The sequence below is a fragment of the Parus major genome, chromosome 5 (genome assembly GCF_001522545.3).
Source record: "Parus major isolate Abel chromosome 5, Parus_major1.1, whole genome shotgun sequence".
Lineage (NCBI taxonomy): Eukaryota > Metazoa > Chordata > Aves > Passeriformes > Paridae > Parus > Parus major.
The window spans coordinates 28,382,082-28,402,890 of record NC_031774.1 but is presented as its reverse complement, the minus strand read 5'-3'; the positions used below and the strand labels follow the sequence as shown (position 1 = coordinate 28,402,890).

Sequence of the window (20,809 nt, the reverse complement as noted above, 5' to 3'; positions counted from 1 at the left end):
ACAGCAGCAGTGTGCTGGGTGATGAGCTGGCCAGTGCCTGGGGGAGGCACAAATTCATGAGCATGAAGTGAACAAAATGGGTTCACTGACCCAAAAGGCCACCCCTGAATCCCTCTGCACTTCAAGGTCTGTCTACTTTCTTTTCCCAATTCCCAATTTCAGGCTCTTGTCTCCAAATTTTGTGTTCAAGAGTACAGTTCAAGCTGCTTTGCCTTTCCCCATCCCAGCCTTAGCTGATGGGTGGATCTCAGTATGCCCTTCTCAAGCAGCCTGAGCTCCTTGTAAGCATGGTGGCTGTTACCTGTCAGGGTAATTGTGAGTGTTCCCAGGCTTCATCCCAGCTCTTGAGGTCCCTTTTCACCTCCTGCCCTGGCATTTCATGTCACTGCCCCTTGGGGCTGCCTTGGGGTCTCCTGGCAGTTGTTTAATTCTGAGCTCTGGACCTGCTGCTGTCTGCTATTGGCTTCCCTTCAGCAGCTGGGTACCAGAACTGGCCCTGCAGTACAGCTGTATTTTGGAGGTGCCCACAGCAGTTTCAAAGAAGTGGGACACCTGCATAAAAAGCACAGAGAACAGTCTGTTTGAAGAGATGACATATTTTATAGCCCACCAAAGGCTGTGTGAATTTCTTTACCCACCAAAACACCTTGTTTCCCAGTCCTCCCAATATATAATGAGGGCAAACCAGAAATCACGTCAGTGCTGGTATGTTTTGAAGGTGATGGCTTGCATTTCACCCTTGCTGAGGAGATGCAGTGCTGTTCCCAGTGCTGTGGCAAGCAGAAAAGCAGTGGATGGGGAAGTTCCGAAATAGGTATGAGGACACTTAAATGTGGCCATTTCTCCATTGCTAGAAAAATGGGAGGAAGCTTGATGAGTGCCTTTCAGCCCAATCAGTAATAGAGGAACAGGGTGAAGAAGAAAGAGATGTGAAAGGAGTAGGAGTCTTCCTGTAATGTCTGGGCGTGTTTCTAGGACAAGACTGTTGGGTCAGGCTCTGAGGAACACAAAGACCTGTCTCTCGTTTCTAGTGCCAGCTACCCCCAGCCTTTCTGCAAGCTGTGCCATTTCCATTTCAGGAGACAGCTTGGCCTGTGCCAGCCAGCCAGGACTTGGAAGAACATGCTCAGACTGTGACTTTCAAACCTGGCTCCCACGGAAGGGTTGTAATGCCACAGGCAGTGGGGTGCACTGGTGTGAGGGTGCCTTCATCTCAGGCTGCTGCAGAAAGTGGGGCACTGGGGTGAGCTGAGGCTGATGTCCCAGCCCAGTCTTGGAGCCACCTGCCTCTCTCCTTGCTGTCTCTGAGTATTGTTTCTTGAGTCTTATTTCTCTGGATCTCATTGAGGATCTGACAGTCCAAGGCTGACCAGGACTGAACTAGATCTTTTCCACCCCTCACCCCAGTGATTCCTTCCCTTTTAAAATAAGGAACCAGCAGTACTACAGCTGGAAGTTCAGTGGTGAGAACATAAATAGGGACAGTTAATTCTCAGTTTTGCCTCATCTTACCAAGGGTCAGAGCAAAAAGAATGTGTTCTGCTGTCAGCTGTGATCCTCATAGACTGCAAACCAGTCACATTACCCCAGTACTGCAACATGAAGTGATCCTGAATTCAGCCATCCTGGAAAAGCAAATAGGAACTATTTTTGTTGGTGGTGTTTCCTAATAAAGCTCCTCCTGTGAGTTCTTTGTTGACTTTTTTCCTTGTCTGATTGGTGTTTGAGTTCCCTGTGCTCATGGTGCAGCATGAAACAAGGAATCCCTCCCTCAGGCACCAGGCTCAGCACTTGCACTGCAGCTGGCACTGCCTGGACCTCAGGCTGGGCTGAACGAGCTGCTGGGGCCACCGTGCTGGTGCTGCAGCAGTTTGCCTGTCCTGCTCCCCTTGCTGTGCTAACTACAGCAGTGACCACACTGCAGCTGGTGTGCACACCTACACCTACGGCCTTGCCTGCCCAAAGATGAAATTCTGCTCTATTTAGTCCTTGTGTCTTCTGCTATCACCTTCACTTACATCTGCATTCCTCCTTTCTGGTCTTGAAATAGATTTTATGGGTGAGGAGACTGAACAGAGAAACATTTTTCTTAGCAGAAATTGGTGTTGGACTTTCTCCTCACTGCTGCATTTTTCTTTCTCTTTCTGCAGGGTTGTGTGGATGTTATTCATTAGTGCATACGCTTGTCAGATTTGGGAACCAGACTTGGTCTGAATTGTTCCTGCTTGGTCTAAATTTCTATTGGTGAATTTTGACATTGTTGGCTTTAAGAAATGTCAGTGGCTGGGAGAATGCTGCTTGGCAGTCACCAGCTTTGTGGTAGAAGCAGCAATAAAGAGCTGGACAAAGGCAGGTGCGAGATTGAGGGCTGGAGGACAGCTTGGTGCTTATCCTGCTTGCTATTTCTGCAGCAACACAGGGAAACTGGTAATACAAATCTTGAAGGGGCTACTAGGAAGGAGAGAAATACAGCTAATGCTTGAATAGGGTCCACATTCTGTACTGGCAGTGTTCAGGGGATGCTCTGTGCAGATCCTCCCTCAGTGTCCAGCATCAGTTCCCTTCTGAAACACCCTACCTAGCTCAAGTTGTAAATCTGCAATACTGCTTAATACACTGATACTTCTGCATTAAGAACATCTTAGTGCAGCTATAGATGAAGGCTTGACTATGTTGGCTTATCACCTGGACTGCCTTTGCTGCAGGGCAGGGGGCATGCCAGGGGTGTTTCAGCAACTCAGGTGTGGAGGATCTATTTGAGGCAGAAGTAATTTTCTTCAGGTCATTTCTCAGATTTTTGAGGAAAAGTGACAAATTGTAGCAGAGCTATTCTGAGTTTGCAGGTTTGCTCATCTTGGTGTATTAGGTTTGCAGGCTGCTTTGTCCTTTTGGGCTGAGCAGTTTTAATTCATGCCCTGGACCAGGCTAGCACAGTGCAGCCTGACTGTGGGTGGAGATACTCAGCTGCCAGAGGGAAATCAGGTTCTTTGCTCTTACCTCCTGCTGGATCTGGGATTGTCATGGAGTGTACTCCTGTACCTCCAGGAGATTTGTTTAGGCTAAATCACTCAGCATGTGAGAGCTGGTGATGTAGCAGCGTGTTGATGAAAATGGGGAATGAAAAATGCAACAGATGTGGCAAAAAGAGTACAAAAAGGGTCCTCTGCTTGGGGTGGAATTACAGGGTGCAAATATTCAGGCTAGTACTTTCCCAGCTCCTCTCAGAGCTTCAGTGCAGAGTGTTCAATCTCTCAATTTTATTTCTCTTAAATGGTTCTTTAACTGGAGACTGCTCGTTATAACGCTGTTTACAAGGACAGCGATGTCAAAGTCCCTCTAATTACCCCAAGATGAAGTGTCTCCTCTGCTTTCTTTCTGAGGAGATGAAAGCAACGTTCAAAGAGACCCACTTGGTACCGGAGCATTTTTCAAGGCAATCAACTTTTTCAAGCTCTTTTCCCCCCCGAGCAATCTAAATGCTAAATAGATCTTTAAAATAATTACCATATCTAAGATGAGGAGCCATTTTCCCTGCAAACACCTGATGCTCATTAGCAACATTTAGTGTCACACATCACCTCTGTTTACTCTAAACTTTCATGGCAGGAGTTTGTCAGATATCTGCAAGTACTCAGCTTATGCTAAAGAGTCTGAGAAAGCCTCTAGAGCACAAATCCTCTGTCCTGAGAGGGAGGAGGTCTGTGTATCTTCAAAACTCTTCCATTTCTCCCCTCCCGGTTTCATTTTGACCTTATTGAAAATAGATGGTGCCAGTGAACTACACCAGCCTGGCACCAGTGTAAGCCAGGAACCCAAATTAGAGATGAGCTTAGCCCAGAGCAGCAGAGTTGTAGAAGAGTTGGCTTCTACCTGTCTTTGCAGCTTCTCTTAGCCAGGTTAGAACAGGATACAGCTGGGTCACTGGTGGGTACCTGCAGCATCCAAGGGCCTTTGGCAGGACCAGCAGCTGCCAGCACAGCTGGAGCCCCTTTGCCCAGAGACATCTGTAGCAGGTGCTGAACTATGAAGCCCCCAGGGCTGCCACAAGGCTTGTGCAGTGCCTTTCCCACCGTGAGCAGAGTCCGGCTAGGGAAATCCAGGAGCTGCTCGCTGTACCTCACATGGCTGTCAGGAATCACTCCCACCCTTGTACAAGGCAGTGATCAGAGCAGGAGAAGGCTTTCTGGGAAACTGGGGTTTCTAAAGGTGGAGCTGTTCTTAGCCCTGCCTGCTAAAGCTCTTCTACTTTGGACTTCATGTGATAATAAAGCTTGGTTTGAACAAAGGGTGTAGGATTCTAGCCTAGTGGTTGAAGGGCTTTCAGTCTCTGGAGCAAGGCCTGAAGCCCAAGATTACTTCAGGAATTACTTTGCATTTTTATCTAGCAACTATTTAATTTGAAGCTCATAAACAGCCTTTGGAACAGTGCCTGGAATGAAAGACCTCCCTGTAACTACCCCAGCTGCTACTAGAAAACTATAATTATGTTCCCTCTGGTGCAGGTCATCCTCAGATATTCCATACCTAGGATTTCAAAAGACCCTCATCGTAAGACGTTCAATATTTTGTCCTCTGATTCCTCTTGCCAGCCCCAGACAAGTGTATACAGCTTGGTGAGACAGAAAAAGCTTTGACTCTTGTCTTCCTATTTGTTTGCAATGGCTGTGTTTGGAGGAGGCTTATCAAATCAAGCAAAATGGAGAACACTTTGTTTATGAGTTCCCTTAGCACTCACACAGGTGCTCTGTGCACAGCTGAGACCAGAGTGCTTCTGTGTGGGTGTTGCAGTGGATGCTGAATTGTGGAGACTGAAATGTGCCAATCTGATGTGCATCCAGCTTTGGACCAACAACTAAACAGAGACTTTTAAAATTCAAAAAATCAAATGATCCAAAGGATTCAAGTGCCACCTTTGGATGTGGGCTTCTGGACACTATACATCATCTGGGGTGCAGTCTGGAAGAGCCTGAAATCATCTGACTTGGAGTGGTGTTTTGGCTAGGATGCCACAAATCCCCTTTAATGCACACTTCTTAAACTTCTTATTCAAATGTCTCATTTGAATAATGTGTGCTTCATTAACACAGGGGTTCTTATCCTATAATATACTGCAAACAAGGCTGAAGGTCTCGAGTGAGGGGAGCTCACAGGACCCTTTCATGGGTGTGCTTTGCATGGTAATGCTTCAGCTGTGGCCTCTGTGAACTCAGAGCCTCCAGACACCATGTTCATTAGTAAAAAAGGATGGTAAAATCTCAGAGGGTTTTTTTGGTGTTGGTCAGATGAAAAGCAGGCACTGATGTTCAAATTCCCTCTGAATTAGTAAGAAAACCTGACCCAGAGGACTGTGAGCATGTGTGAGAAGGGTTATCTGGGGTTCTCCCTCATACCCCAGGGTTCCTACCAGCTGATCTGTTCAATCACATCTTAATCTGACCATAATCCTAGCAAGTGAGTGAAAGGGAGCTCGCAGGAAAGGGCTGGTGCTCGCTGCAGTGATGAGTGACCAGGCAGATCCTGAAGGCTGTAAAAGGTTTTAAGGAAATCAATATTCCCCGTGTACTCATTTCTAATTGGGCTTTATTGCAGGTCTCTGATTCATGTAGTTCATTAAATGGACTCAGATGGAGTTTGTATAACTGAGTTTATACTCCTAGGGCATGGGATCAAAATAGCAGCAGCAGGCAATTGCCAAGGTCCCTAGAACTCATCTGGAGAAGCAATTGCAAGAGTGTTGAAGCATTAGACTTCAAAGAAATGCGGATGTGGCTAAATCAGTACTATTAATTACATTTAAGTTTGCAAGAAAAAGTTATCTGCCATGTTAAGAGTCACTTCAAAAACCACCCAGTGCCATGAAGTAAATATTTCAACTAATTTATTGCACCGCTTGCATTCTGGGACAAGTATTTTCTGAGTTTCCATGAAGCCAGTGAGAAAACAGCTCCTAAGCAGTAACTGTATCAGCTAGAGTTACCTCATTGAGGGTTCTCTCATTGTCAGGACACCATACCCAAAACATCACACTTGTGGAAACAAGGAGGAAAATATGGGAAAATACATGGAAAAAGCCACTATCTTTCTGCTTTAGGTCCGTATAAACCTTTCATCTTCCCTGCAAAATATTTGTGGGAGATGTTTGCCAAACAAACAGAAAAAAAAATCCAACAAAACCCCTCCAAGAGCAGAGTTCCTGTTTGTATCTGGTCAGGTACAAGTGCCATGAAACCCATTAACCTGTTCCTGGCAATGACCTACACCGAGTGTCTAAGGAAAAACATAAGAACAGGACAATTGCATGGTAGTCCCTCTCCCAAAACACTCTTGGGGCCCTCAATGGCTTCTGAGGCACTGCCACCCTGAGCCAGGGCTGTCATCCTTGCATTTAACAGCCATCAGGGATTTCTCCTCATAAATAGGTTTATCTAAATAAATCGCAAAAGGGTATTTTGATTCTCTGAGGATCCTCTGCACTAACTGATTAGCACTACTTATTGCTAGTTAGGGTGATTTTTTGGACACAGGTAGAGCAAATGTAGGAGATTATCAGGTTGATGTATGTGTGAGGAGGGTAAAGGAGGAACTGTACCAAAGTGCTCCTTATCAAGATGCTCAGCTGGCATTGGGCTGGGGCCTGTATTTTCCTCTTACATTCCTCTAGGAGCAAAAGGAGAGTCTGGGCAAGACACACAGGTAATTTTTTCAATCTGCATTATGTACCCAATACATTGAGGCTGGATCTCTATTCTCCCTGCAAGTAGGTTGGAGTGATGTCTAACTTCTAAAGACAGCATGCCTGGAGGTAGTCATGAATTTTCTATAGATATAGTTTAAACAGAGAAGTCAGATTTATGGAGCTTAAAATGTGTTATTTGAGGTGTCTTTGGGGGCAGGTGGAGGCTGATAAAAATTCTGCTGGCTGCTATTCCCTCTTAAGAGGTATGTAGGGCTCTAAGTGGGCTGCTGAGGTGCCCTGTACCTGAGGAGAAGGGGGTCTGAGGAGTGAGACAGGCAGTGAAGCCAGCACACTGAGCAGAGAGCTGCCTAGGTTATACAACATGCTATCAAAATGTTTACTCCATTAATTATAAGATGGAGGGAGGTGCCTGTTTTCCTTGGACTTTTCAGAAGGGAAATACATCCTGGAGCTATGGCTGACCTGATTCGGGTGCCTTTCTGCCAAGAAACAGAGTTAAATGTAGCCACCACTCTGCTTATTTCAGACAAGATTTGAGTTCCCTGGAATGTCTGAGGTGAGTGTCCTCATAAAGATCAAATACTTGTTTTTTCCCATGTGTTTCTTTCTCAAGCTTTCTCGTTGAAGTTATTTAATTTTGTATGAATAATGAGTGCTTTTACTTGGACGTGATAGAGGCAAGGAACACTGTGTAATCACCAAACAATTGTGTTGTAAAGACAAAAACAAAACATGCAATTTTAGGGGGCATTGAATGATTTATTCCTGGTTAAGACTAAAGCAATATCATTACCACAGTATGAAAGACTGGTAATCTTTATTTAGAGCTGCAGGTGCAGCTGGTGCCATGGTTATTTCATTAAAGTAGGCTCAAAGACAGCAAAACCTGCAGAAAACTGCTACCATTAGCAGGAAACAAACATAAATTAAATATAAATTGCAATTAAACTCACTTGGCACAGAATTTAGATGGATACTAATGAGCTGAGAAATGTGTTCAAGAAGACCAGTGCAAACCAGGCAAGGAAAGCAGCACTGGTTTGACACTGGCTAAATTTCTAGAGACCATGAGGATGGAGAAGAAACAATTCTGGATTTGAGGAATGCACTTTGAAGAGAAGATTTGAGCATTTCTTGCTATGTTCTGGCTTGGGCTTCTGTTGCATTCCTGTGGAATAGATGTACAAGCTAAGAATTCCCTCAGAGACCAAGTTAATGTATTGAGAGATAAAGAAATTCCCCCCCTGCCCCTCATTTCCTTCATGAAAAGAATCTGAAAATAGACACAGTTAAAAAAAAAACAAATGTGAAACGGGGTTTTTGTTTAGTTCTGGCAGCACTGACTTTCCACTTTCCCTTGCAAGTCCATTACTTGATACTGCATGAAGATGCCTTTGCCTCCAATGAGATTAGCAAGAGGTTGGTGTGGAAGCACAGGTGCAATTGCTTTTTTCTCCATTGCCATGCATGGCCTGCTTCTTACCTTCCCCTGGCATTTTGCAATGTCTCTGAGCTTTCCCTAATACTACATCACAGATTTCTGATGCCTTTTATATATATATTTTTTTTCTTTTACTTGAGGGCTGGAAGGGTGTGGTGAGTATAGAGGGCTCCATGTGGTTAGCAAGTCTGATGACCTCGAGGGACTTAACTCTGTGACAAAGCATTATTCTCAGTGTCCCATGTGAACCTTCATTCAGTATGAAGGGAATATGAGAATAAAATCAAAATTGACTGTTCTGCACTCTATCTTTATCATTGGGGAGCAGCTGTAGTTTCTGTAGCCTGGTGAATGCTACTCTTGTGTCACCTAAATCCACTCACAAATACATGATGGTCCACCGTTTTCAGCACTGTCTTCAATGGCCTGGGGAATACTGAGTTTGAGCAGCTGTAAACTGGTCAGAGCAGGGATTCAGATTTCCCATTTCTCATGGCCTGGGATTTTTTAGTAGTGACTCCAATGAAGATGATGATGATGGATAATTTAGGTTGGAAGAGAGGTCCAGAAGTCATCTAGTCAAATGCTGCTCAGAGTGGGTCTGATGGTCCAACCAGATCAGTGCTGTGTCCAGTCAGGTCTTGAATGTCTCCAAGGATGGATGCTCCCCACCTCTCAGGGCAGCAGCTTTGTGGTGTGTGTGTATGTGTGTGTAACCCAGTGTCCATGGTAACTAAGACAATTTAAATTTGGGAGCCTGTTTCCTGCACAGTTAATGAAGTGATGCAGAGGCAGCAATGAAATAGATGGAAGCACCAGTGCTTTAGAGATCTGGGCAATACAAGTGTTGGATCTAGTCAGTGATAGAGCTCAGACACAACAGCCTTCAAGTACACTGTCAAATTTTTCACTTCTGTGGGTCTCATCGACTTACCTGGCATAAACCCCAGGGAGGCAGCAGCTACAGAGTTCCAGAAGATGTGTGTATGTCACTGATACACACAAGAGTCCACAGTAACAGTCTGGGCTGGGGACTGTGAGACACTGCAGGGGATGCAGCAGCAAATGACTCAGGTGTGTACAGACTGGCAACAAAACCCTTGCTAATGCTCACCAGGAATGGCACTGAGCAGGCATATGCAGCATGCAAGTTTTACTTGTGTATCACTACGAACTCAGCACAAAGAGTTTGAATAAAACCTATGAATTGGAGCTATGCCCAAACTTCATCCAGATAAAATGTTCCTACAGGCTTAGTTCAGCTTACAGTAATGAGAAAAGTAATTCTTACAATCTAATGTTTTCCTATGACAAATCAAGACAGGTTTTACTTTAATCCTTTTCAGACATAGTGAGGAAGAAGCATATATTAGTGGGTGATAATAAAGAGCTGCCTTGTACTATGCAAAGCTGAGCATCTCCATTCTGTGAGTTTCAGTGGCAGGTTCATCCCCCTGCTGTTTCCATAAATGGTACCTTGTAGTTGGGCAACACTGAGTAACATTACAGCAGACAATACACTCTGTAGAAAACCTGAGGGAATTGACTAATATGACAGAGGTGCAAAATACTTTTCTATTTTAACTGATGTACTCTTGCTGATTATCTATAGCTAATGCAAATTATTTTTCATTTTACCTCGAAGTCAACACTTTTAGATGTCAAAAGCCAGTGGGTACGTAACGTGAGTGGCTCAGAGGCTCACTGAGGCTGAGAATCTTTAGCCTCACCCACAGCCCATCTTCTGCCAGAGAATTGCTAACTTAAACTCCCTGCCCCCCTCAACCTATGATAATGGTAAAACAATTTGTTTCAATGCTCATCAGGGTCCACAAAATACCAGTTTCATAGCAATTGAAAAAAGAGGAAGTTTTAATTATTTTGCACTCGTAACCCAGTACCCTCAATTTTTCTGTTTATCAGCTTTCTGATGGATTGAGTTTTCAGTGTTCCAGTGCAATCAGACCCTTACCCAGTGAGGACTGCAAATACACATAACTGTTTATATACTCTAAGGTCAAGCAGCTGAAGCTTTCCTCTCTTCCCTCTGAGAGGAAGTCATCCTAAGAAGCATCCTTGCTTTCAGTGCATCATGAACCAGCACTAATTGGTTGGCATATGATAATGAGAGCCCAAGCAGCAACTGTGCAACTTACCCTTTCCTAATGCAAGTGAAAAAAAAATCTGTTAGTTCTTTCAACCTTAAAAGTACTGTAGGTAGTCAAGTCTCCTCTTGCTGTAAACAGATTTATTAGTTACTAAGGAAGATAACAAGGTGGTCTTGACTACTTCCTTTTTCCTCTAGTGTACATTGACAGTGGTAATAAGCACAAGTGATCAAGCAATGATGCTGCTTTCCTGTTGTGCTTATAATGCATTGTGATGGATGTCAAGATTTCAGTCTATTTTAAAAGAACATGATGATGGAAGCAATAGTAGATAAGTATTTTAACTACCTAGCCTATTTCACCCTCAGAGCAGGAATGCAAACTTGGTTTTGTTTTTTACAATTCTCCTTCAGCATACTAAAGGAGGCTGCAGAGTGGGATTCCTGTAAGAGTGATCCGGTGTCAAACACAATTCGCATTCTAATCTTAGTGGGATTGCTCCGTGACCCAGTGCATTACTGACTGGCAGGAGCTTGAATTGGTAGATAAATGGGTGCTTTATATGTACACACCAATTTAACTACCTTGTCTTTGTTCTCAAAGTACCATGTTTTGTGTTTTTTTAAGTTTAAATATCAGATTTTTGTTTTTTTTAAGTGATCAGCTGCTCTGTTTGTTGGTGCTGATTAGGAGTCCTGCTCTCCCCTTCCCCACAACACTCAGTATCCCTCTTGTACATAATGTGAAATAGCATTATGCCTTTCAGTAGCAGGGAACTGCTTCTTCAGCTCAGCCACCTCACATAACTTCACCTATTTGCTTAGTGAATAGCCTTGCCAAGAAATGAATTCTACCAGTCTGGTCATGCCTCAACTTGAAGTCCATGGCAGGCAGTCCAGAAGCTGTGGGAGGACTTCCCAAGTCTGTGATTAGCAAAGAAGCAGCACAGCTCTTGGCTCCACAAGGCAAGCAGAAGTCAGGCAAGCACCTCAATTCCTCTGCAATCCCAGCAAATGGTTCATACAGCTCCTTGGTCTGATGCTAGGCTTCCTTAATGGACTTGCTTTTTAAAAAATTAAGCATTTCCACACACTTTGACATACTAGGTCTCTGGATTCCATTCTTAATTCCTGTTTTAAAATACTGTACCATTTTCCTTCAGAAGCAGCCAATATAATTTCCTTTGTCATTTACTCCCACACTGTAGTAGGCTTGACCAGCACAATTACTTGGATCTATCCTTACGTAAGAGGCACCAGACAACTTGCTGCAGGCAAAGCATGCATGAGATGGCAGATTCTTTTTTGACACACTTTCTGTAATCATACAATTTTTTTATGGCTTTACCTGCAAAATGTTGCTACTGAACCTTTTACAGTAGCCAAACTTGGGCAATTATCAGTATCTTGCTATTGAAGTGCTGATGCCTCTGAGGACAAGTGCAACTGCAGAAGGTACTACATCCCTGCTGCCATCTATTACTCAGTAGGAGAAAAGAAGCAAAGTGAAGTCACTTTTCACAGAAAAGAACAGCCTACATTACTGGAGTGCCAGTCTACTAGCATCTAATAAGTTTCCAAGTGCTCATAACCCTCTTCACTAAATTTCTGAAGGCTCTACGTGGTTAGTGGGAGACAACTTTCCAGATTCTTCTTTCTAGCTTGTTGCACATTTCTAGCTTGTAGCATTCCTTCTTCCTTTCAGTGTATTTTGTCAGCTGCTCAGCTAAGCAACAAACCCATTGTTTCACAGTTAATCAGGTAAAATGCACTGAAGGACTATGGAAAACAGCAGCTCAAGAACTATGCACTAGTTTTAACTAGTAGCTTATTTCAGAAAATGAAAAAAAAAAGACTTGTAGCTGGGTGAAAAGGGGGAAAAGAGATGATGCCCAAGTCCCTTCTCCTAAAGTGGCCTACAGACCACACTTTTCTATCTGCAGAAGGCCAAATCTGGCTCCAGAGGTAGCCAGATTTATGAAGGTATGAAAGGTGTATCAGGTATGAAAGAACCACTTACTTGCATTTTCCAATTCTGTGAAAACTTCAATTAGTGAAATGACCACAGAAGTTTGTATGTTAAAAAAACAAGTGAACTAACCTTTAACTTAAAGCTTGCAAACCTTCTACTTTCTAAAGCACTAAAAAACATGCCTTCACAAAGTCCCTTTCAAAATGCAGAAAGGTTAATTACCACCTTCTTTAAAGTACCTTCTTATTTTCTGCTCTAACATAAAAAAGTTGCATTTTGTACTTGTTTACTGGTTTGAGTTTGCAGTTATTATCGTAGAGCCAAAATCAAGGAAGATGATTTTTTTCATGAGACCAAATGTAAGGTCCCTCTGAAGGAAGAGCTGTGCTGTGCTCTAATGCCTGATTACTAGAGATTCAGCATACTCCTTTGTGCTTTTCACAGTAAGGAAGGAGACCACAATGCTGGTTTTCCTTAAATTGAAAGCAAGTCCACAGAATGAGGTAAATGCTTATTTGGCTTCATTTAAAGACTGCAAAATTGCATCCATGAGAATACTGGAATTTTTACCAAAAAAAATAAATTGAAGTTAACTGAGAACGTGTTAGGAGAGAACATGTTATTTTAGTATGGGCTATTCAGGAGGATAAACTATAAAAGCTGTTTAAATAACACTGCTTGTATTAAATCTGAATATTATTATAGGGGCAATAGTGAATTTTCCAAGTATTATTTCTGTGTCAAGCTGGATATAAAACTTACATGCCAAAGTATTTTCAGATTTAATAATCTTAAGTGTACTAATATATTTCTGACCTACTATGCTTTGAAAATCATTATTCATTAGAAAGGAAACATGTTTTGATGTTAGCAGATTGAATCTATTCCTGGTCACTATAAATCCTAGAGCTAGTAGGTAGCTGTAGTTGTGCTGAAGTTTAACACCCTCACCCAGTTTCTTTCTAAGAATTTATATCCCTTCAGTAATTTGATTCCCAGTCTTCAGCAGCTATTACTTATCACTTAAGTAAAGCTATTTTCATTAAAGCTTCACTATAGACAGTCAGTTTACCTCAGATCCTTTTCAGCCAGTGCATTTGCTGTGCACTGATGTGTATTAGGAGGTTAAGTGCACTGGAGAGAATTGCATTCCTCTGTCGATCCCAGAACTGCTCTTGCTTGAATGTTGTCTGTACAGTCTGTTTCTATAGTAGGTAAACTCTAAAGGCACAGAGTAACAAATCAGCCTTTGTTTTCTACCTGCTCTATTTTTTGGTCTGATGTGTCCTCCAATCCAAATCTTTTCAGTACAGCAAAATTACAAAAACATAATTCAAGATAGATGGGGGCAGATATCATTTAGTGTGGGCAAACAGTTAAGTCTTTATCTTCTGTAAAGAGAAAATGAAGTTTGTTCCCATGAAAATCCTCCCCAATCTATTGTCTATTCCGTTCTTGGAGGAAAATTGTAAGCAGACTAAACCAAGGGGCTTGTGAAGTTCAGCCCACTCTTTTCCATCACCAATCCCAGAACAGACACACCTATATACAAGTGCCTGGTAGAGAGATCAGCTGTGCAGTGCAAGATGGTTGCTATGTTTCCTAGATGCCCAGGGAAAACAGTACCAAGACTAAGCCAGAATTTGAACTGTGCTGTAATACAGGAAAAAACTGTTAGTTCAGTCCACATGACCTTTCAAGCCCTACTGCTTGGATAACAGGGAAAAAAGATTTGTGTTTTTTTGGCAGGAACCACAAAATTCAGCACTCAAATTTAACTAAAGGGTAGTTTTTTATTTCCCATTAAGACATCTCAAAGACATAACTGAATGTTAAAAACCCACAGAGGGGCACATACAGCAAATGTGGTGAAGTACAATGTGAATAGCCCCAGGGGTTCAAATAAGGTAGCAACATTAGCAAACTGGAGGAAAAAAAAATGAAAACTCTGCTGAAGATGTTGTACTTTCTTCTCCATTTACACTGAAAAACAAGTCAAATCCAACAAAATCCTTGTATCTCTAAAAAGACAGTCAGTCCTGGCTAATGAATTTATCAAGATGGCAACAGGATGACTATAATACAAAACGTTCACTACTACACTCTGTACACACCTGTTGTCCAAACCCTCCCCGAACCCACGTAGCCATGGTGCCCCCATTATTTGCTTGCTTGCTGGGCCTGCCTGCGGAGGAGGACATAGATCTTCTCCTTTATCCAGTCTTTGTTGTACGGTTGGTATGTCTGAGTATCAGCACGGTAACTGCAGAGGAAACAAGAAAAAAATGCCAGCCTGCTCTGTAGTACATTTACCAGAACTTCACAATTAACTGTCCTCAAGTCTATGAGGCAGAAAGTGGTGTACGATAATACCAGAAATAGGCGGGAACTGCCACTTTACCAAATGGATTTATCCTGTTATCCAAAAAACAGCTGTCTAGAAAATCAGTCTGAGCCTGACACAAAACTAGATGCTCCAAGCACTACTGAGTGACTGGATCACAGTGTGTTCACATTTTAAATTCATGCATTTAATTACTTAAGGGAGACATCAAGTAGAGAACCTTGGTATTCTAGAGCTCAGCCTGCAGAATAGTTCCACCAGGAAACAGTCTAATATGTCTTAATGAGTCAAATTTTTTTCAACATTACTTCAAGGATTTAAGTTTTCAAGTGTTCAACTTCTGTGTGGAATTTTTTTGAAAATTATTAAGATCGAGTTTTTCCAGGAGCAAAGGCAGACTCACAGATGGATGACAAAGGACTCCTTGCCAGTTGGCACTGAGGGCAAGCTTACATCTAACAAGGATACTTCATAAAAAGCAAACTGAAAACAAGAACCTACAGATGCATTTTCTTTGCTACTCAAAGATAATTGATAAAAGCAGTTCACTAGCAAGGGGCAGAGAATTCAGTTACTCAGGGCATGCTGAATTAAAACAGAATGAGACTGAAAAATGAAAGCTATCTGAGTGAAGTTCTGTGTAGGTTCATGTCCTCCTTTCTCTGTCAGGCATTAAAGCTGAATATTTTGTTCATGAAGATGGTACTTTCAGTGAATGATTCAAGAACTACTGAGGCCATCATCAGTCTCTGAATCTTAGTATACTTTTATTTCTGATCAGATAAGAAGAGTGAGATGGTCAGTGGTAGGAAGCTGAGTAAAAATCCCGTATTAATTAATTCCAGAACAATTTATAGTTCTTACCTAAGGAAAAAACCCCTAAGATGTTGTTTATAGTTCTTACCTAAGGAAAAAAACCCTAAGATGTTGTTTCTAAGTCTTACTATTTAAACCCCATCATGACTGGATCAAGGACAAACAAAGAGCTTCAGTACATGTTCATACAGCAGTAGTTCTAGTCAATGTAAGAAATGCATTTTTCAGGAAACGTTACTGATTTCTACCCTCCATTCCCAAATCCTTTCATAATGCTACACAGCTAGAGCAGATATCAAGTACTTCAGGAATTACCACGAACACAAGACACACCTAGTGCTGTGTGCCATCTGGTGGAAAACTGTAAGCTGAAGTAGAATTTGGCACAACACTGATTTCAGAAGCCTAATTAAGAAAGGCACAAGATTATCTTAGAAAATAGCTGCTACCTCCTAAAACAAGAGGCTAGTTTCAGTCTGTTATGTGAATTTTCATCTTGATCAAAACAAACTTTTGGCTGCAATGCACTTCTGTAGCCTTCTGCCCTACCACAAGTAATGTCCTCAGCTGAAAAAAATTCTGTAACCATTCTGCTTCTTGAGGAACTGGACCAGCAGCACAAAGGCAAATTTAAACAGGTTCTAGTAGTAATAAAATGGTAGTAATAAAATAGCTGTATTGAACTGTTGGATTTCAGTCAGCTTCAATGTGAATAAAACCCAAGTGGAACTGTTAGGTTCTAGACCTTCTTTAGAGGTACCTTGTATCTAATTGGACCTTACAGTTAATTAGATCTAATTACCTTGCAGTTAATTGGACTGGCCAACCTGCAATACTGCTGCACTACAGTTACTGCTAAAACCACATAAAACAGCATTTTGTTAAATTCACACAAAAGAGTTTAGAGAAGACTTCTGACTTTCCTAAATCATTTTTAATGGCCTTGTACTGAACTTACACGAGACAGCTGAGGTCTGCCAAGTCATCAATGAAGTCAAACAACTGGCTGATATCATATGTAATGGATGGACTGTTGGGATTCATTCTCTTCAGATGCTCCTCGTACATTTTACAGACTCCTACAGAGAAACAAGATTAACAATGCAATATTAAAAAAACTGTATTAGCTGAAACTTCTTCAGCTCTTAATCCACAAATAAAAGTTTAGATATTATCACTATAAAAACAATCAAATTTTCTAGAGCTGAAATTCTTTTGTTCTTAGTAATTTGCATTGAAACATAATACTATAAAATCAGGTAAGGTGCATGGAAAGAGAAGTTTTCATCATCTAGGGGAAAAGTTTTAGTTCTGTCAAATATGTAACTTTCCATGCAGTAAGCTCCAACAGACATCTGGAACTGCCTCTAGTAATTCTATGACAGCAATTAGAACATTTATTCCTACTGCACAAACAGCTGAGAAACAGAAGAACTCATACAAGAGTCAAACAGGGTATTGAGGTAAGAGTGGCAGCACAAACCTGTACATACTGTTAAGGCACTTTTATTTATTGAAACTCATCCACTAGTAATTCAGATACCTTTGAGAAGAATGCAATATTAAAATGAGCACACAGACTTTACATGTTCTTTGTTGTATTTTTGTTCACCTCACAAAACCTCCTGCAGGATTAATGTTAAATGAACTACAGCTCTAATACTTCATTCTTCTTTTCATGCTCATTATGTGTATCAAAGTTTTGCAGGATCTTTACTCTGGGCACATGTGCCATGAGACTGCAAATTATGTATCAATTGCATACAATCCTTTATTTAATATATTATTTCCAGTAGCAATCTTTGCCTTACATTGCAAAGAAAAGGATAGTGAGAATTAAGTATTTATCCTGCAATGAAATGCATTGAAACAAGTCTGCTGCATGGGCCCAGAAAGAATATTGTCTACTCTCCCAAACTGAATGTGGCTTCATCTCTAGTTAAATCAAAACCAAACAATTAATAGAAAAAAGAAGTTTTAGAAACAAATAATAACTACTTTACAGGTTGTTAGAACATTGGTAAGCTCAAAGCATGAGGTTTTTTTTTATGAATTACCTTTGAAAAACATGAAGAGCAACTTACTTTCTTATTAAGCTTGTGAATATGTCAAAAATAGGATTTTAACAACAATTTTTTACTCCCATGTCTGCATCCACCCACCTTCCATGCACTCATTCACCGATTCATAATCAGCATATGTTCTGCCTTCTGGCCTCTTGGTAGGCTGGACAAGTAGAATTGTGTGAGACTGGAAAACAAAATAAACACAAAAATACAGGTTACTTGCACACTTTGAATGATTTTTGTTTGAAAGAAGGAATAAAAAGAAGCATAACAGTGTAATATTAGACTAGCAATCAAGGACACAGACGTTTTCCACACAGCATTTATAATTTATAATAATGTTACTAAGTTTTGTTTCCAGCAAGTCCCATCAATCCTTGTGGAATTTTAAAATGTGTAACATCACCAGTAAAGCAGCTATGGCGTTGAAAAAAAAATACCACCGAAATAGTTTTTATTCAGACAGACAAGCAAATCAATAAAGTCCATGTATAAGAGCTGTAGCATTTGTGCATTTACTTATTTTATTCCAAATGCAAGCTGTTAGTAAAATTTTCAATGCCCCAATTAAAGAGCAAAGAGGGAATCTAACTTAACCTGAAAGATTTTAACAGAAATGGCTATATTGAGTTATCCATTTCACTTCAAGGGAACACCAATGATATAATAAATCTCCGCTTAGCACTCAAGATTATTTCTTGCAGAACAGATGTACTGGTTTTTCACACTTCAATGAGTTTACTTAAACAGTAATTATGGCATAGAAAACTGTTCCAAATGTTGGAGTCCATAAGCTTGTTCTTCTGCAGGGAAGGCTTAGATGATTGTACACTCTGTGGCTTCCATTATTTCCATAACATTTTTCACTTGGCTAGAACAAGTAATTTGAGCAAAGAAGCAAGATTTTTAAAGTGTACACAATCTGTGATCTAATTAACAGGTTGCATACCACAGAAAGTTTGCAAGCATGCTGCAAATGGCCGTTTCCAGTGCTGCTTATTGGATCCAACATTTTCAGTGCTAATATATGAGGTGAGCACACAACATAGAGGCAACTGCAGGGTAAGACATTATTTGGCTTAGATTAATCAGCAGCTGACAGAAAAATCCTGACCCATACTTTGGAAATCAGTGAAGAGAGCAGTTCAGTGCTCATGAAAGGCAGTGACAGAAAATAGAAATGGCAACGGTTAGGATTTACAGGGGAAAAAAAAAATCTTATCCCACAACTGACAGTGTTTCCATCCTTGGAATGTAGTTTTCAGTTCTTTAAATTATCTCAAGACATCAGCAGCAGATTCTGAGAAGTTTAGGAAAACGTTACACAGAGAAAAAGGAGATTTTCCGTAATCAGAAATGGAAAAAAGGGGAATTCTGAGCTGCACACTGTAACAACAAAAATCATCCAAAGGAGAGTAGATCATTTAAATCCACTTTAATGTATGCCAGAAGATGACTGATTTGAAGGGAATTACCCAAGGGGAGCTGGTATCTGGCTGTTCCTAAGTGTATTGTACTTGAACAGGCATGTCTTAGCAGGGAGTCCAAATGACTGCCAAAGATTATCATAAAATAATTTTTCCAGCACTATCATTTTAATTAGATGGTCACTGAGGAGTGCTAAATGAATGTATAAATTTGGAAATTATCCAAATAATCAGATTATAGATAAATCAGTGAGCCAGACATGTAAGCCAATTCTTTCAGAACTTCATAGCAGAAATCATTTGGGCTTCTGACTTTAAGCCATTTATCACTGCAGACACTATACAATATCCATTGTCAGATACTGGCCTAGAAAAATATTAAAATTAATCCTACTGGATCACGTGTATTGTAGAATTAATGCTTTTCAAACATTTTCTTTGGTAACTTGACATTGTTTTACTTTAAAGGAAAATTTGATTTGACAAAATTGCTGTTCCTGTCCTACCACACAGGTACAAAAAAAATGCTATGTTCAGAAGCCTGAAGTCTCCTCTAACTAATATTACCTGCCCTGTATGCCTGCATGACAAAACCAAAACAAGAGCCATAAAACGTTCTGCATTAGCACCAGGCTACCTAGAGAAGCCAAATGTGGACCTTTTTTAATATTATGATGCAGATATTGAATTTCTTTGCATTTGCCTTAAAAGCACGGTTGTACTGGCTGTTTTTAAGCAGGACACGGAATGAGACGTCATATGGTTTATATCATACCAATTTCGAACTTCTAGAGAGCACTTTAGAAATTGCTCCTGTTACTGAAGGCAGAACCCTGTAAAACTGGTTAAGGCAGTGCCAAGAACCAAACCAGCAGGACTTAAAAGCTATGCAACATCTGGCCAAAGAGGCTTCCACCAAATGTAGTGTATTTGACAATAAAGCGGGGGGAAAAAAAAAAAAAGGAGCCGAAAAAAGGAAAGTGGAAGATAAACACATATTGTAAGGGTAAGATGTGCAGTGATGCAAACACCAACCAGTAGCATACTGCACACACCTAAATGCCAGGCTAAAAAAGTGGTCTAAGGACCACCTTTCACTTTGGCCAACAGGGATAGGGCTTGAGGCTGCTCATCATGGCCGAAGCCAACCGCACTGGAACAAGTACCATGCAGATCTGGAACCTGGCTGCAAACCGACAAGCAGCTGTCCTCCCACCGCACGGCAACAACCTGCTTCAGCACATCTTCATTTATTAGACGAAAGCAACAAACCACGATGAGAGGGAGGCCTTTGAGCTTCAGCGTGCCATCCCCAGAGCCCACCAACGCAAGCTCCCGCCTTTCCCTCCTCCGAGCAGAGGGGAGGAGCAGGGAAAGCAGCATGGAAAGCGCAAATCAGCCATTTAAGGCCGGCTCGTTCGGCGGGCGAGGCTCGCGGGAAAGCGCTGCTCTTCCAGCAGCGCCCTGAGACGGGGCCGAAGCCGCCGGGGAAGAGGGGCGAGAGACTCCAGCGCGCAGCTCCCCGAGCGCCGCCGCCTTTGTGCCCCCGCCCCGTACGGCCCTGCCCCGCCAAAACGTGCTGCCGCCCGCCCGGGCCCGCACCACCGGCCGCGGCCTTCCCGCCCGCAGTGACTGGAGGACAGGGAGAGGAAAGCAAGGGAAGGCCGCCCTGGCGGGCGCAATGTACGCAAAGCCCGGTCGTCCCGTCCCGTTCTCACCATGGCGGCTCCGCTCCTTCAGCACCGGCGGGCAGAAGTGGCGCGCGGCGATCCCCCACAGGCCCCCGCGCCCGCCGGAAGCGCCGCCGCGCCAACGGCCGCCACCATAGAGCCTCTCGCGCCAGAGCGCCGCGCGCAGGCGCCCGCGGGGCCGGCGGCCAGGCTGGCGGGGGCGGGGCGCGGCCGCCGCCATCTTTGGTGAGGGAGCCGCTGGTGGCCCA

At 42.3% G+C, this 20,809-nt stretch overlaps 1 protein-coding gene across 1 annotated transcript; it reads right to left on the bottom strand.

Moving 5' to 3' along the window:
- Positions 1-13,990: 13,990 nt before the first annotated feature.
- On the bottom strand, positions 13,991-20,709 carry ERH (ERH mRNA splicing and mitosis factor). Its single transcript, XM_015632242.2, has 4 exons — positions 20,589-20,709; positions 17,540-17,627; positions 16,336-16,456; positions 13,991-14,480 (listed from the first exon to the last, which is right to left on the bottom strand). Exons 1-4 carry the CDS (start codon positions 20,589-20,591, stop codon positions 14,378-14,380), a joined length of 315 nt encoding a protein of 104 aa, XP_015487728.1. The 5' UTR covers positions 20,592-20,709; the 3' UTR covers positions 13,991-14,377.
- Positions 20,710-20,809: the final 100 nt, after the last annotated feature.

What these genes read in the sequence shown, in the direction of transcription:
- ERH (XM_015632242.2), bottom strand. An exon ending in GGTGAATGAGTGCATGGAAG is followed by an intron (nt 16,457 to 17,539) that starts GTGGGTGGATGC and finishes GTTTCTCTGTAG; the next exon opens with GAGTCTGTAAAATGTACGAG. An exon ending in GCAGACCTCAGCTGTCTCGT is followed by an intron (nt 14,481 to 16,335) that starts GTAAGTTCAGTA and finishes TTTCCTCTGCAG; the next exon opens with TTACCGTGCTGATACTCAGA.